Here is a 16,952-nt window from a genome sequence, read left to right on the forward strand (position 1 = left end):
AGGTGAAACAGATCAGGGTGTGACACCTGGATAGAGACAAGCACAAAGACAGGTGAAACAGATCAGGGTGTGACACCTGGATGGAGACAAGCACAAAGACAGGTGAAACAGATCAGGAAGTGACACCTGGATGGGGTGGAGACAAGCACAAAGACAGGTGAAACAGATCAGGGTGTGACACCTGGAGGGGGTGGAGACAAGCACAAAGACAGGTGAAACAGATCAGGGTGTGATACCTGGAGGGGGTGGAGACAAGCACAAAGACAGGTGAAACAGATCAGGGTGTGACACCTGGATGGAGACAAGCACAAAGACAGGTGAAACAGATCAGGGTGTGACACCTGGATGGAGACAAGCACAAAGACAGGTGAAACAGATCAGGGTGTGACACCTGGATGGGGTGGAGACAAGCACAAAGACAGGTGAAACAGATCAGGGTGTGACACCTGGATGGAGACAAGCACAAAGACAGGTGAAACAGATCAGGGTGTGACACCTGGATGGGGGTGGAGACAAGCACAAAGACAGGTGAAACAGATCAGGGTGTGACACCTGGAGGGGGTGGAGACAAGCACAAAGACAGGTGAAACAGATCAGGGTGTGACACCTGGAGGGGGTGGAGACAAGCACAAAGACAGGTGAAACAGATCAGGGTGTGACACCTGGATGGGGGTGGAGACAAGCACAAAGACAGGTGAAACAGATCAGGGTGTGACACCTGGATGGAGACAAGCACAAAGACAGGTGAAACAGATCAGGGTGTGACACAAACAAAGGATCCAATTCAGGGAAGCCAAATTTCGGTTTGAAATGCTGGTGAGTGGCTCCAATCTAATATTCAACAGTTATTTTCGGGTTGCAGGTAGTAATTCAAGAAACGTTCAACGAGCAAATAATTTAAGAAAAAACAAAAAAATATAAAATTACAAAATACGGCAACGTTGGCTAGAAGCCAGAAACCATCTTCAAGGTAAAGCAAGATGACAACAGACAGACATGACAGCTCTTTTGCTAGCTCCTACGCAACTTGGCAGTATTTTGTTATTTCTTACATTATCAATCCAGAATGTTTTTTTTTGTGATATTACGTACAACCAGGGATACGACTTTCCCGAATTGGATCCTTTGTTCGTACCCCCCCCCCCCCCCCCCCCCGGGCAATTTAACGTATTCCAGTGTCTGCTCCAAGACACTGCCGTCGGAGGTATTCAGAGTTGACTTCTAGTCCGACTCAGGAGGCGGGCCCACCGTTCACCGCTTCTGAGTATATTACTCGCTAATGTTCAGTTTCTGGACAATAAAGTAGACGAGCTCAGGGCGAGGATCTCCTTCCAGAGAAAGATCAAGGACTGTAATATCCTCTCTTTAAGGGAATCGTGGCTCTCTCCGGATATACTGTCCCTATCCATACAGCCAGCTTCTCAGTTCATCGGGCAGACAGGAATAAAGAACTCTCTGGGAAGAAGAAAGGTGGGGGTGTATGTTTCATGATTAACTACTCATGATGTGATTGTGATAACATACAGAAACTCAAGTCCTTTTGTTCACCTGACCTAGAATCCCTCACAATCAAATGCCGACCTTATTACCTCCCAAGAGAATTCTCTTCAGTTATTGTCACAGCCGTGTATATTCCCCTTCAAGCCGATACCACAACGGCCCTCAAGGAACTACAATGGACTTTATGCGAACTGGAAACCACATATCCTGAGGCTGCTTTTATTGCAGCTGGGGATTTTAACAAAGCAAATATGAGGAAAACACGACTGAAGTTCTATCAACACATTGACTGTAGACTCGTAAAATATATATTTTTTATAAGCATTTCTCTACACCACAATAACATCTGCTAAACACGTGTATATGACCAAATAAAATGACTTTCGATTTGAAGATGGCTGTGTTATATTTCTGAGCTGATGTTCCACTTCCACCATATTGCTTTCACCTGTCCTTCTTCTTCTTTTTCTTCTTTACATTTCTATTGGTGGATCGCAACCAACTGAAAGGTGGATACACCGCCACCTACTGTACTGGAGTGTGAGGCTGGTCACAGCCCCCTGTTCATCTATATTCTCTATCTCCTACTGTACTGTAAGGCTGGTCACGACCCCTGTTCATCTATATTCTCAATCGCCTACTGTACTGGAGTGTAAGGCTGGTCACAGCCCCCTGTTCATCTATATTCTCTATCTCCTACTGTACTGTAAGGCTGGTCACGACCCCTGTTCATCTATATTCTCAATCGCCTACTGTACTGGAGTGTGAGGCTGGTCACAGCCCCCTGTTCATCTATATTCTCTATCTCCTACTGTACTGTGAGGCTGGTCACAGCCCCCTGTTCATCTATATTCTCTATCTCCTACTGTACTGTGAGGCTGGTCACAGCCCCCTGTTCATCTATATTCTCAATCGCCTACTGTACTGGAGTGTGAGGCTGGTCACAGCCCCCTGTTCATCTATATTCTCTATCTCCTACTGTACTGGAGTGTGAGGCTGGTCGCCCCCTGTTCATCTATATTCTCTATCTATCACCTTCTATACTGGAGTGTGAGGCTGGTCACGACCCCCTGTTCATCTATATTCTCTATCACCTACTGTACTGGAGTGTGAGGCTGGTCACAGCCCCCTGTTCATCTATATTCTCTATATATCACCTACTGTACTGGAGTGTGAGGCTGGTCACAGCCCCCTGTTCATCTATATTCTCTATCACCTACTGTACTGGAATGTGAGGCTGGTCACAGCCCCCTGTTCATCTATATTCTCTATCTCCTACTGTCCTGGAGTGTAAGGCTGGTCACAGCCCCCTGTTCATCTATATTCTCTATCACCTACTGTACTGGAGTGTGAGGCTGGTCACAGCCCCCTGTTCATCTATATTCTCTATCACCTACTGTACTGGAGTGTGAGGCTGGTCACAGCCCCCTGTTCATCTATATTCTCTATCACCTACTGTACTGGAGTGTGAGGCTGGTCATAGCCCCCTGTTCATCTATATTCTCTATCACCTACTGTCCTGGAGTGTGAGGCTGGTCATAGCCCCCTGTTCATCTATATTCTCTATCACCTACTGTACTGGAGTGTGAGGCTGGTCACAGCCCCCTGTTCATCTATATTCTCTATCTATCACCTTCTATACTGGAGTGTGAGGCTGGTCACGACCCCCTGTTCATCTATATTCTCTATCACCTACTGTACTGGAGTGTGAGGCTGGTCACAGCCCCCTGTTCATCTATATTCTCTATCTATCACCTTCTATACTGGAGTGTGAGGCTGGTCACGACCCCCTGTTCATCTATATTCTCTATCTATCACCTACTGTACTGGAGTGTGAGGCTGGTCACGACCCCCTGTTCATCTGTATTCTCTATCACCTACTGTACTGTAAGGCTGGTCACGACCCCCTGTTCATCTCTATTCTCTATCACCTACTGTACTGGAGTGTGACGCTGGTCACAGCCCCTGTTCATCTATATTCTCTATCTCCTACTGTCCTGGAGTGTAAGGCTGGTCACAGCCTCCTGTTCATCTATATTCTCTATCTATCACCTACTGTACTGGAGTGTAAGGCTGGTCACAGTCCCCTGTTCATCTGTATTCTCTATCACCAACTGTACTGGAGTGTGAGGCTGGTCACGACCCCCTGTTCATCTATATTCTCTATCACCTACTGTACTGGAGTGTGAGGCTGGTCACGACCAATCAAATGCCGACCGTATTACCTCCCAAGAGAATTCTCTTCAGTTATTGTCACAGCCGTGTATATTCCCCTTCAAGCCGATACCACAACGGCCCTCAAGGAACTACAATGGACTTTATGCGAACTGAAAACCACATATCCTGAGGCTGCTTTTATTGCAGCTGGGGATTTTAACAAAGCAAATATGAGGAAAACGCGACTGAAGTTCTATCAACACATTGACTGTAGACTCGTAAAATATATATTTTTTATAAGCATTTCTCTACACCACAATAACATCTGCTAAACACGTGTATATGACCAAATTAAATGACTTTCGATTTGAAGACGGCTGTGTTATATTTCTGAGCTGATGTTCCACTTCCACCATATTGCTTTCACCTGTCCTTCTTCTTCTTTTTCTTCTTTACATTTCTATTGGTGGATCGCAACCAACTGAAAGGTGGATACACCGCCACCTACTGTACTGGAGTGTAAGGCTGGTCATAGCCCCCTGTTCATCTATATTCTCTATCACCTACTGTACTGGAGTGTAAGGCTGGTCATAGCCCCCTGTTCATCTATATTCTCAATCACCTACTGTACTGGAGTGTGAGGCTGGTCACAGCCCCCTGTTCATCTATATTCTCTATCTCCTACTGTCCTGGAGTGTAAGGCTGGTCACAGCCCCCTGTTCATCTATATTCTCTATCTATCACCTTCTATACTGGAGTGTGAGGCTGGTCACGACCCCCTGTTCATCTATATTCTCTATCTATCACCTACTGTACTGGAGTGTGAGGCTGGTCACAGCCCCCTGTTCATCTATATTCTCTATCACCTACTGTACTGGAGTGTGAGGCTGGTCATGACCCCCTGTTCATCTATATTCTCTATCTATCACCTACTGTACTGGAGTGTAAGGCTGGTCACAGTCCCCTGTTCATCTGTATTCTCTATCACCAACTGTACTGGAGTGTGAGGCTGGTCACGACCCCCTGTTCATCTATATTCTCTATCACCTACTGTACTGGAGTGTGAGGCTGGTCACGACCCCCTGTTCATCTGTATTCTCTATCATCTACACCTAATATGTCTGGTCAGAACCCTATTCCCTATATAGACTACAATATGTCTGGTCAGAACCCTATTCCCTATATAGACTACAATATGTCTGGTCAAAACCCTATTCCCTATATAGACTACAATATGTCTGGTCAGAACCCTATTCCCTATATAGACTACAATATGTCTGGTCAAAACCCTATTCCCTATATAGACTACAATACCTCACCTGAGGTAGAGTACCTTATGATAAGCTGTAGACACACACTATCTACCAAGAGAGTTGTCATCTATATTATTCATAGCCGTCTATTTACCACCACAGACCAATCCTCAACCAACTCTATAGGGCCATAAGCAAAGAAGAAAATGCTCACCCAGAAGCGGCGCTCCTAGTGGCCGGGGACTTTAATGCAGGCAAACAAAAACCACTAGACCACCTTTACTCAAACATACAGAGACGTGTACAAAGCTCTCCCTCGCCCTCCTTCTGGCAAATCTGACCATCATTTTATCCTGCTGATTCCTGATTACAAGTGAAAACTAAAGCAGGAAGTACCAGTGACTTGCTCAAAACGGAAGTGGTCAGATGACGAGGAGGCTACAATACAGGACTGTTTTGCTCGCACAGCCTGGAATAGGTTCCGGGATCCTTCCGATGGCATTGAGGAGTACACCACCTCAGTCATCGGCTTCATCAATAAATACATTGACGACGTCGTCCGCACAGTAACTGTACGTACATACCCCAACCAGAAGCAATGGATTATAGGAAACATCCGCACTGAGCTAAAGGCTAGAGCTGCCGCTCTCAAGGAGCGGGACACTAATCCGGACGCTTATAAGAAATCCCGCTATGCCCTCAGACGAACCATAAAACAAGCAAAGCATCAATACAGGACTAAGATTGAATCCTACTACACTGGCTCTGACGCTCGTCAGATATGGCAGGGCTTGAAAACTATTACAGACTACAAAGGGAAACCCAGACGCGAGCTGCCCAGTGATGCAAACCTACCAGATGAGTTAAATGCCTTTTATGCTCACTTCGAGGCAAGCAACACTGAAGCATGCACGAGAGCGCTAGCTGTTCTGGAAGACTGTGTGACAGTGGTCTCAGAAGCCGATGTGAGCAATTAAACAGGTCAACATTCACAAAGCCGCGGGCCAGACGGATTACCAGGACATGTACTCAAAGCATGCACTGACCAACTGTCAAGTGTCTTTTCACTGACATTTCCAACATCTCCCTGGCCGAGTCTGTAATACTTACATGTTTCCACCATAGTCCCTGTGCTCAAGAAAGCTAAAGTAACCTGCCTAAATGATTACCGCCCCGTAGCACTCACGTCGGAAGCCATGAAGTGCTTTGAAAGGCTGGTCATGGCTCACATCAACAGCTTCCTCCCGGATACCCTAGACCCACTCCAATTCGCATACCGCCCCAACAGATCCACAGATGACGCAATCTCAATCGCACTCCACACTGCCCTTTCCCACCTGGACAAAAGGACCACCTATGTGAGAATGCTGTTCATTGACTACAGCTCAGCGTTCAATACCATAGTGCCCACGAAGCTCATCACTAAGCTAAGAACCCTGGCACTAAACACCTCCCTCTGCAACTGGGTCCTAGACTTCCTGACGGGCTGGCCCCAGGTGGTGAGGGTAGGCAACAACATGTCTGCCACGTCTGCCACGCTGATCCTCAACACTGGGGCCCCTCAAGTGTGTGTACTTAGTCCCCTTCTGTATTCCCTATTCACTCATGACTGCGTGGCCAAACACGACTCCAACACCATCATTACGTTTGCTGACGACACAACAGTGGTAGGCCTGATCACCGACAACGATGAGACAGCCTATAGGGAGGAGGTCAGAGACCTGGCAGTGTGGTGCCAGGACAACAACCTCTCCCTCAATGTGAGCAAGACAAATGAGCTGATCGTGGACTACAGGAAATGGCGGGCCGAACAGGCCCCTATTAACATTGATGGGACCGTAGTGGAGCAGGTTGAGAGTTTCAAGTTCCTTGGTGTCCACATCACCAACAAACTATCATGGTCCAAACACACCAAGACAGTTGTGAAGAGGGCACGACAAAACCTATTCCCCCTAAGGAGACTGAAAAGATTTGGCATGCGTCCCCAGATCCTCAAAAAGTTTTACAGCTGCACCATCGAGAGCATCCTGACTGGTTGCATCACCGCCTGGTATGACAACTGCTCTGCATCTGACCATAAGGCGCTACAGAGGGTAGTGCGTACAGCCCAGTACATCACTGGGACCAAGCTTCCTGCCATCCAGGACCTATATAATAGGCGGTATCAGAGGAAAGCCCATAAAATTGTCAGAGACTCCAGCCACCCAAGTTATAGACTGTTTTCTCTGCTACCGCACTGCAAGCGGTACCAGAATGCAAAGTCTAGGACCAAAAGGCTCCTTAACAGCTTCTAACCCCCAAGCCAAAAGTCTCCTGAATAATTAATCAAACGGCCACCCCTCCCTCTATTTGTTTTGTACACTGCTAGTACACTGCTAGTGACTTCACCCCTACCTACATGTACAAATTACCTCTAACCTGTATCCCCGCACACTGACTCAGTACCGGTACCTCCTGTATATAACCTCGTAATTGTTACTTTAGTTTATTTGTGAAAATATTTTCTTAACTATTCTTGAACTGCATTGTTGGTTAAGGGCTTGTAAAGTAAGCATTTCACGGTCAGGTCTATACTTGGGTTGTATTCGCCGCATGTGACAAATAAAGTTTGATTTGAATTGATTAATACACCCCCTGGTGTGTTTTGATGTCATCAGGAGAGTTTATATTCATTAATACACCCCCTGGTGTGTTGTGATGTCATCAGGAGAGTTTATATTGATTAATACACCCCCTGGTGTGTTGTGATGTCATCAGGAGAGTTTATATTGATTAATACACCCCCTGGTGTGTTGTGATGTCATCAGGAGAGTTTATATTGATTAATACACCCCCTGGTGTGTTGTGATGTCATCAGGAGAGTTTATATTGATTAATACACCCCCTGGTGTGTTGTGATGTCATCAGGAGAGTTTATATTGATTAATACACCCCCTGGTGTGTTGTGATGTCATCAGGAGAGTTTATATTGATTAATACACCCCCTGGTGTGTTGTGATGTCATCAGGAGAGTTTATATTGATTAATACAACCCCTGGTGTGTTGTGATGTCATCAGGAGAGTTTATATTGATTAATACACCCCCTGGTGTGTTGTGATGTCATCAGGAGAGTTTATATTGATTAATACACCCCCTGGTGTGTTGTGATGTCATCAGGAGAGTTTATATTGATTAATGCACCCCCTGGTGTGTTGTGATGTCATCAGGAGAGTTTATATTGATTAATACACCCCCTGGTGTGTTGTGATGTCATCAGGAGAGTTTATATTGATTAATACACCCCCTGGTGTGTTGTGATGTCATCAGGAGAGTTTATATTGATTAATACAACCCCTGGTGTGTTGTGATGTCATCAGGAGAGTTTATATTGATTAATACACCCCCTGGTGTGTTGTGATGTCATCAGGAGAGTTTATATTGATTAATACACCCCCTGGTGTGTTGTGATGTCATCAGGAGAGTTTATATTGATTAATGCACCCCCTGGTGTGTTGTGATGTCATCAGGAGAGTTTATATTGATTAATACACCCCCTGGTGTGTTGTGATGTCATCAGGAGAGTTTATATTGATTAATACACCCCCTGGTGTGTTGTGATGTCATCAGGAGAGTTTATATTGGAACCCTCAATGGTTCTAAAAACCTGCTGTGTGGTTACTGCCTCCTATATTTGTGTGTGTGTGTGTGTGTGTGTGTGTGTGTGTGTCTGTGTGTGTGTGTGTGTGTGTGTGTGTCATCATGTCGTTTTTTAATGAGTGAAGGTGAGAATGATGCAGCAGGGGATTCATTAGAGAGAGAGAGAGAGAGAGAGAGAGAGAGAGACATATGAAGTGAATCATTGATTGGTTGCCTGGTGAATTGTGGGTTTGCTGTGGGCTGAGGGGGAAAGAGGGAGAGAGAGGTAGAGGAGTGGGAGGAGGAGGAAGAGGGAGATAATGAATGCATACAAATGTCCCAGTGTGTCTGCAGTGACAGAGGAGTTTCTCACAGTATCTCTCAGCTCTCAGGTCAGAAACACTGAAGCCATTTAGTCATGTAGCAGAGACTCTTACCCTCTCCAGGAAGTACTTTCCCCCTAGCTACAGATCTAGGATCAGATACTATTACCCCCTAGCTACAGATCTAGGATCAGATACTCTTACCCCCTATCTACAGATCTAGGATCAGATACTATTACCCCCTAGCTACAGATCTAGGATCAGAGACTATTACCCCCTAGCTACAGATCTAGGATCAGAGACTATTACCCCCTAGCTACAGATCTAGGATCAGAGACTATTACCCCCTAGCTACAGATCTAGGATCAGAGACTATTACCCAATCCTGACCTTAATCAGGAGGGAATTTTATTGGTCACGTATACATGGTTAGCAGATGTTGCAGATGTTATTGGTCACATGGTTAGCAGATGTTATTGGTCACATGGTTAGCAGATGTTAATGCGAGTGTAGAGAAATGCTTGTGCTTCTAGTTCCCGACCGTGCAGTAATATCTAACAAGTAATCTAACAATTCCCCAACAACTACCTAATACACACACATCTAAAGAGGTGAATGAGAATATGTACATATAAATAAATATATAGATGAGTGATGGCCGAGCGGCATCGGCAAGATGCAGTAGATGGTATAAAAAACAGTATATACATATGAGATGAATAATGGTACAGAGCGGCATAGGCAAGATGCAGTAGATGGTATAAATACAGTATATACATATGAGATGAGTAATGGTACAGAGCGGCATAGGCAAGATGCAGTAGATGGTATAGAGTACAGTATATACATATGAGATGAGTAATGGTACAGAGCGGCATAGGCAAGATGCAGTAGATGGTATAAATACAGTATATACATATGAGATGAGTAATGCAAGATATGTAAACATTATTAAAGTGACAAGTGATCCATGTATTAAAGTGGCCAATGATTTCAAGTCTGTATGTTGGCAGCAGCCTCTCTATGTTAGTGATGGCTGTTTAACAGTCTGATGGCCTTGAGATAGAAGCTGTTTTTCAGTCTCTCGGTCCCTGCTTTGATGCACCTGTACTGACCTCACCTTCTGGATGATAGCGGGGTGAACAGGCAGTGGCTCGGGTGGTTGATGTCCTTGGCGATCTTTTTGGCCTTCCTGTGACATCGGGTGGTGAGGTGTCCTGGGAGGGCAGGTAGTTTAGCCCCCGGTGATGCATTGGGTGGACCATTTCAGTTTGTCTGGAGTCCACGATCATCTCCTTTGTTTTGTTGTCGGTGAGTGAGAGGTTGTTTTCCTGACACCTCACCTCCTCCCTGTAGGCCGTCTCATCGTTGTTGGTGATCAGGCCTACCACTGTAGCGTTGTCTGCAAACTTGATGATTGAGTTGGAGGCATGCATGGTCACGCAGTCAGGAGGGGGCTGAGAATGCACCCTTGTGGGGCCCAAGTGTTGAGGATCAGAGGGGTGGAGATGTTGTTACCTACCCTCACCACCTTGGGGGCGTCCCGTCAGGAAGTCCAGGACCCAGTTGCACAGTGCGGGGTTGAGACCCAGGGCCTCCAGCTTAATGATGAGCTTGTAGGGTACTATGGTGTTGAACGCTGAGCTATAGTCAATGAACAACATTCTTACATAGGTATTCCTCTTGTCCAGATGGGATAGGGCAGTGTGCAGTGTGATGGCGATTGCGTCGTCTGTGGACCTATTGGGGCGGTAAGCAAATTGAAGTGGGTCAAGGGTGTCAGGTAGGGTGGAGGTGATATGATCCTTGACTAGTCTCTCAAAGCACTTCATGATGACAGAAGTGAGTGCTGCTAATGAGTGGTAGTCATTTAGTTCAGATACCGCTGGGTTCTAGAACACCGCTGGGTGCTACAGTCTGTTCTTTCCAACTGCCATTCAATTCTAGAATGTGGAAAGTGTTCTTGATTGTACTTCTCTGTATTGCACTCCAATTCAAATCTGGACCTGGAAGTTCCACTGCTGTATGTTCATTGTTCCCCTCTAATCAGGGCCTGATTTAGACCTGGGACACCAGTCATTCTTCCCTCTAATCAGGGCCTGATTTAGACCTGAGACACCAGTCATTCTTCCCTCTAATCAGGGCCTGATTTAGACCTGGGACACCAGGTGGGTGATTCCCCTCTAATCAGGGGCTGATTTAGACCTGGGACACCAGTCATTGTTCCCCTCTAATCAGGGCCTGATTTAGACCTGGGACACCAGTCATTGTTCCCCTCTAATCAGGGCCTGATTTAGACCTGGGACACCAGGTGTGTTATCAGGTAGAACAGTGAAACCAGCAGTAGGGTAAGAGATCAAACCGCATGGCATCACTCTAACCATCTACCTCTCTGTCTGTCTAACCTGTTTTTCTGTCTTTCCCTGTCTGACTGTAGGTTCTCGGGGGTTCCGCCCAGTAACCTAGGCAACAATACCAAGTTGGTGGATTGGATGCCTCAAAACGACCTGTTGGGTAAGAAACACTTCTCTACTTCATGTACTCTGTCTTCCTTCCCTCCCTCCTCCCTCTCTGTCTGTTAGGGTGAGTAGGGGAGGGGAGAGGAGGGGTGAGGAGAGGAGAGGAGAGGAGAGGAGAGGAGAGGAGAGGAGAGGAGAGGAGAGGAGGGGAGAGGAGGGGAGAGGAGGGGAGAATGACCCTGAGCTGAGAAATACATAACTCATTATACCATTAACAGTCAATGATTCACACACACACACACACACACACACACACACACACACACACACACACACACACACACACACACACACACACACACACACACACGCACACACACACACACACACTCTTTATCTCTGAGTGTGTTGCTGATCTGTATCTCTGAGGGCTGTGTGGTATAGCTGCTAAGTAGCTCCTCTCAGTCACACCTTATTACCACACGGTGCACTTCTATAGACCAGGGTCCTATAAGACAACACTGTTAAGACCAGGGCCCTATAGGACAACACTGTTAAGACCAGGGTCCTGTAGGACAACACTGTTAGACCAGGGTCCTATAGGACAACACTGTTAGACCAGGGTCCTATAGGACAACACTGTTAGGACCAGGGTCCTATAGGACAACACTGTTAGACCAGGGTCCTATAGGACAACACTGTTAGGACCAGAGTCCTATAGGACAACACTGTTAAGACCAGGGTCCTGTAGGACAACACTGTTAGACCAGGGTCCTATAGGACAACACTGTTAGGACCAGGGTCCTATAGGACAACACTGTTAGGACCAGGGTCCTATAGGACAACACTGTTAGGACCAGGGTCCTATAGGACAACACTGTTAGACCAGGGTCCTGTAGGACAACACTGTTAGGACCAGGGTCCATATCACAACACTGTTAGGACCAGGGTCCATATCACAACACTGTTAGGACCAGGGTCCTATAGTACAACACTGTTAGGACCAGGGTCATATCACAACACTGTTAGGACCAGGGTCCTATAGGACAACACTGTTAGGACCAGGGTCCTATAGGACAACACTGTTAGGACCAGGGTCCTATAGGACAACACTGTTAGGACCAGGGTCCTATAGGACAACACTGTTAGACCAGGGTCCATATCACAACACTGTTAGGACCAGGGTCCTATAGGACAACACTGTTAGGACCAGGGTCCTGTAGGACAACACTGTTAGACCAGGGTCCTATAGGACAACACTGTTAGACCAGGGTCCTGTAGGACAACACTGTTAGGACCAGGGTCCTATAGGACAACACTGTTAGGACCAGAGTCCTATAGGACAACACTGTTAGGACCAGGGTCCTATAGGACAACACTGTTAGACCAGGGTCCTATAGGACAACACTATTAGACCAGGGTCCTATAGGACAACACTGTGAGGACCAGGGTCCTATAGGACAACACTGTTAGGACCAGGGTCCATATCACAACACTGTTAGGACCAGGGTCCATATCACAACACTGTTAGGACCAGGGTCCTATAGGACAACACCATTAGGACCAGGGTCCAATAGGACAACACTGTTTCTCCCTCTAGCTGGAACAATAGTCTGCAACACAGGCATGTTTAGTTCACGACCAACAACACAAACCCTAACCCCTCCTCCCTCTCTCCTCCATCTGTCCTCTCTCCTTCTTCTTTCCTTCCTCCCTCTCCACATCTCTCTACTCCCTCTCTCTCATCCTTGTCTCTCTCTCTCCTCACTCTCTACCTCTCTCTCCTCCCTCTCTCCTTTCTCCCTCATCTCTCCTCTCTTCTCCCTCTCTCTCTGTTCTCCCTCTCTCCTCTCTATATCTCTCTACTCCCTCTCTCTCACCCTTATCTCTCTCTCTCCTCCCTCTCTCTCTCTCTCTCATCCTCTCTCATCCTCTCTCTCTCTCTCTCTCTCTCCCATCCTCTCTCTCTCTCTCTTTCATCCTTGTCTCTTCTCTCTCCTTCCTGTCTCTCTCCTCCCTCTCTCTCCTATCTCTCTCTCATCCTTGTCTCTCTCTCTCTCTCTCTCTCTGTCATCCTCTTCTCTTATCTCTCCTCTCTCTCTCATCCTTGTCTCTCTCTCTCTCATCCTTGTCTCTCTCTCTCTCATCCTTGTCTCTTCTCTCTCCTCTCTCTCTCTCCTCCCTCTCTCTCCCCCTCTCTCTCATCCTTCTGTCTCCTCTCTCTTTCTCCTCCCTCTCTCTCATCCTTGTCTCTCCTCTCCTCTCTCTCTCTCTCTCTCTCTCTCTCTCTAGGCCATGCCAGAACAGTAGCGTTCCTGTCCCACGGTGGTCTGAACAGTATCTATGAAGCGATGTACCACGGTGTCCCTGTAGTGGGACTACCTCTGTTTGGGGACCACTACGACACTATGACCCGGGTGGAGGCTAAAGGGATGGGCATCATGGTTCACTGGAAGAGTATGACAGAGGAGGAGCTGTACCAGGCACTGGCCACTGTTATCAACAATAACAAGTACATGAACACACACACACACACACACACACACACACACACACACACACACACACACACACACACACACACACACAATGTAGTAGTGTGGGTGACATGTAGAAGCTCACTACTTCCATCTGGTGTCTGTGTGGTACTGTACCACACTCAGTTCAGTTCTGGCTCACTCCTGCCATCTGGTGGCTCAGTGTGGTACTGCACCACACTCAGTTCAGTTCTGCACCACACTCAGTTCAGTTCTGGCTCACTCCTGCCATCTGGTGTCTCAGTGTGGTACTGCACCACACTCAGTTCAGTTCTGGCTCACTACTGTCGTCTGGTGTGTCAGTGTGGTACTGCACCACACTCAGTTCAGTTCTGGCTCACTACTGTCGTCTGGTGTGTCAGTGTGGTACTGCACCACACTCAGTTCAGTTCTGCACCACACTCAGTTCAGTTCTGGCTCACTACTGCCATCTCGTGTCTCAGTGTGGTACTGCAACACACTCAGTTCAGTTCTGGCTCACTACTGCCATCTCGTGTCTCAGTGTGGTACTGCACCACACTCAGTTCAGTTCTGGCTCACTACTGCCATCTCGTGTCTCAGTGTGGTACTGCACCACACTCACTGCACTGAATGCAATTTACATGTAAAATTTACAATTTACAAATTTACAATTTACATGTGTGTTTGTGTGTGTGTGTGTTCTAGGTATCGTCAGCGTGCCCAGGTGCTCTCTTCCATCCATAAGGACCAACCAGGTCACCCGGTAACAAGAGCTGTCTATTGGATAAACTACATCCTCCGTCACCATGGCGCCAACCACTTACGATCCTCTGTCTACACTGTCCCCACCTACCAGTACTTCCTATTGGACGTTGTGCTGGTCGTAGGGGCGGGGCTGGCCCTGATTGGCTACCTGTTTTACCGGATAGCAGGGCTACTAAGGTCAAAGGTTAAGGTTCAGGAGCAGGGGGGAGAGGTTACCCACGGTGACGGCGACGACAAGGCAAACGGACATTGCCATAGCAACGGAGCAGTCGCTAATGGGAAGCACAAACGTAACGGAGCGCCGGTGAAGAACGACAAGAAGATGAAGTAAAGGGGGGCGGAGACTCTGTTCTGGGGTCAGAGGTCGGAGAGAAGGAAGCTGATTTAGGGTTTAAGGGAGAACAGAACACTCCTCGTTCTGGGAGACTGCAGACAGACAGGGATGAGATGTGTGCGTGTGTGTGTGTGTGTTTGTGTGTGGTTCGTTTCGTGGGAAGGGAAGAGGGTTTACAACCACTGCTTACAAAACAACAACAACAACCACCAAGGAGCTGGAAAGTCCAAAAGTCCCCCCCCCCCCTCTCACTCCTCTCTTTCTTCCTCTCTGTCTCCCCTCCTTCCGCTCCTCCCCTCTCTCCCCCCCTCCCTCCTCTCCTCTCCTCTCTCCCCCCCTCCCTCCTCTCCTCCTCTCCTCTCTCGTCTCATCTCTGGAATGGAAGGATGAAGAAGAGGGTCTCTGAACAACACCAACGATGTTAAACTATGTGTTTTTCAAGGAGTTTTTGAAGGAGAATCGCTGCTCACCAAGCGACTGTGGATAAACATGTATTTATTATGTATAACAACAACACGCTAAGCCATTATTTAATCAGATTATATTTTATTTATTTAATTTCACTCATCAATCAGTTAAACTGCAGTGTACAGTACATCCTAACAGGGTTGGAATGATACCAGATGTTATGTTGGTAAGATATACAATATAATTAGATATAATATCTGTCTCTCTGTCTGTCTGCTTCCCTAATTCCCTCTATACTGTCCCTAATGGCCCCAAACCTTCATTCCCTCTATACTGTCCCTAATGGCCCCAAACCCTCATTCCCTCTATACTGTCCCTAATGGCCCCTTATTCCTTCCCTCATTCCCTCTACACTGTCCCTAATGGCCCTCTATTCCTTCCCTAATTCCCTCTACACTGTCCCTAATGGCCCCAAACCCTCATTCCCTCTATACTGTCCCTAATGGCCCCTTATTCCTTCCCTCATTCCCTCTACACTGTCCCTAATGGCCCTCTATTCCTTCCCTAATTCCCTCTATACTGTCCCTAATGGCCCCAAACCCTCATTCCCTCTACACTGTCCCTAATGGCCCCCTATTCCTTCCCTCATTCCCTCTAGACTGTCCCTAATGGCCCCAAACCCTCATTCCCTCTATACTGTCCCTAATGGCCCCAAACCCTCATTCCCTCTATACTGTCCCTAATGGCCCCAAACCCTCATTCCCTCTACACTGTCCCTATTGGCCCTAAACCCTCATTCCCTCTAGACTGTCCCTAATGGCCCCAAACCCTCATTCCCTCTAGACTGTCCCTAATGGCCCCAAACCCTCATTCCTTCTAGACTGTCCCTAATGGCCCCTTATTCCTTCCCTCATTCCCTCTAGACTGTCCCTAATGGCCCCAAACCCTCATTCCCTCTAGACTGTCCCTAATGGCCCCAAACCCTCATTCCCTCTATACTGTCCCTAATGGCCCCTTATTCCTTCCCTCATCCCCTCTATACTGTCCCTAATGGCCCCAAACCCTCATTCCCTCTAGACTGTCCCTAATGGCCCCCTATTCCTTCACTCATTCCCTCTACACTGTCCCTAATGGCCCCAAACCCTCATTCCCTCTATACTGTCCCTAATGGCCCCAAACCCTCATTCCCTCTATACTGTCCCTAATGCCCCCCTATTCCTTCCCTCATTCCCTCTACACTGTCCCTAATGGCCCCAAACCATCATTCCCTCTATACTGTCCCTAATGGCCCTCTATTCCTTCCCTAATTCCCTCTATACTGTCCCTAATGGCCCCAAACCCTCATTCCCTCTAGACTGTCCCTAATGGCCCCCTATTCCTTCCCTCATTCCCTCTACACTGTCCCTAATGGCCCCAAACCCTCATTCCCTCTATACTGTCCCTAATGGCCCCAAACCCTCATTCCCTCTATACTGTCCCTAATGGCCCCAAACCCTCATTCCCTCTATACTGTCCCTAATGGCCCCTTATTCCTTCCCTCATTCCCTCTACACTGTCCCTAATGGCCCCAAACCCTCATTCTATCTAGACTGTCCCTAATGGCCCCAAACCCTCATTCCCTCTAGACTGTCCCTAATGG

At 47.3% G+C, this 16,952-nt stretch overlaps 1 protein-coding gene across 1 annotated transcript in view; it reads left to right on the forward strand.

Annotated features, from left to right (window-relative positions):
- Nucleotides 1–16,952, forward strand: part of LOC139374559 (2-hydroxyacylsphingosine 1-beta-galactosyltransferase-like) — an 84,471-nt gene that overhangs the window by 64,090 nt on the left and 3,429 nt on the right. The window contains exons 5-7 of the mRNA XM_071115555.1: nucleotides 11,287–11,363; nucleotides 13,601–13,820; nucleotides 14,512–14,898. Of these exons, the coding sequence (XP_070971656.1) occupies nucleotides 11,287–11,363; nucleotides 13,601–13,820; nucleotides 14,512–14,898 (684 nt within the window). The remainder of the gene's footprint in view (nucleotides 1–11,286; nucleotides 11,364–13,600; nucleotides 13,821–14,511; nucleotides 14,899–16,952) is intronic.

Source organism: Oncorhynchus clarkii, chromosome 19, assembly GCF_045791955.1.
Source record: "Oncorhynchus clarkii lewisi isolate Uvic-CL-2024 chromosome 19, UVic_Ocla_1.0, whole genome shotgun sequence".
Classification (NCBI taxonomy): Eukaryota; Metazoa; Chordata; class Actinopteri; order Salmoniformes; family Salmonidae; genus Oncorhynchus; species Oncorhynchus clarkii.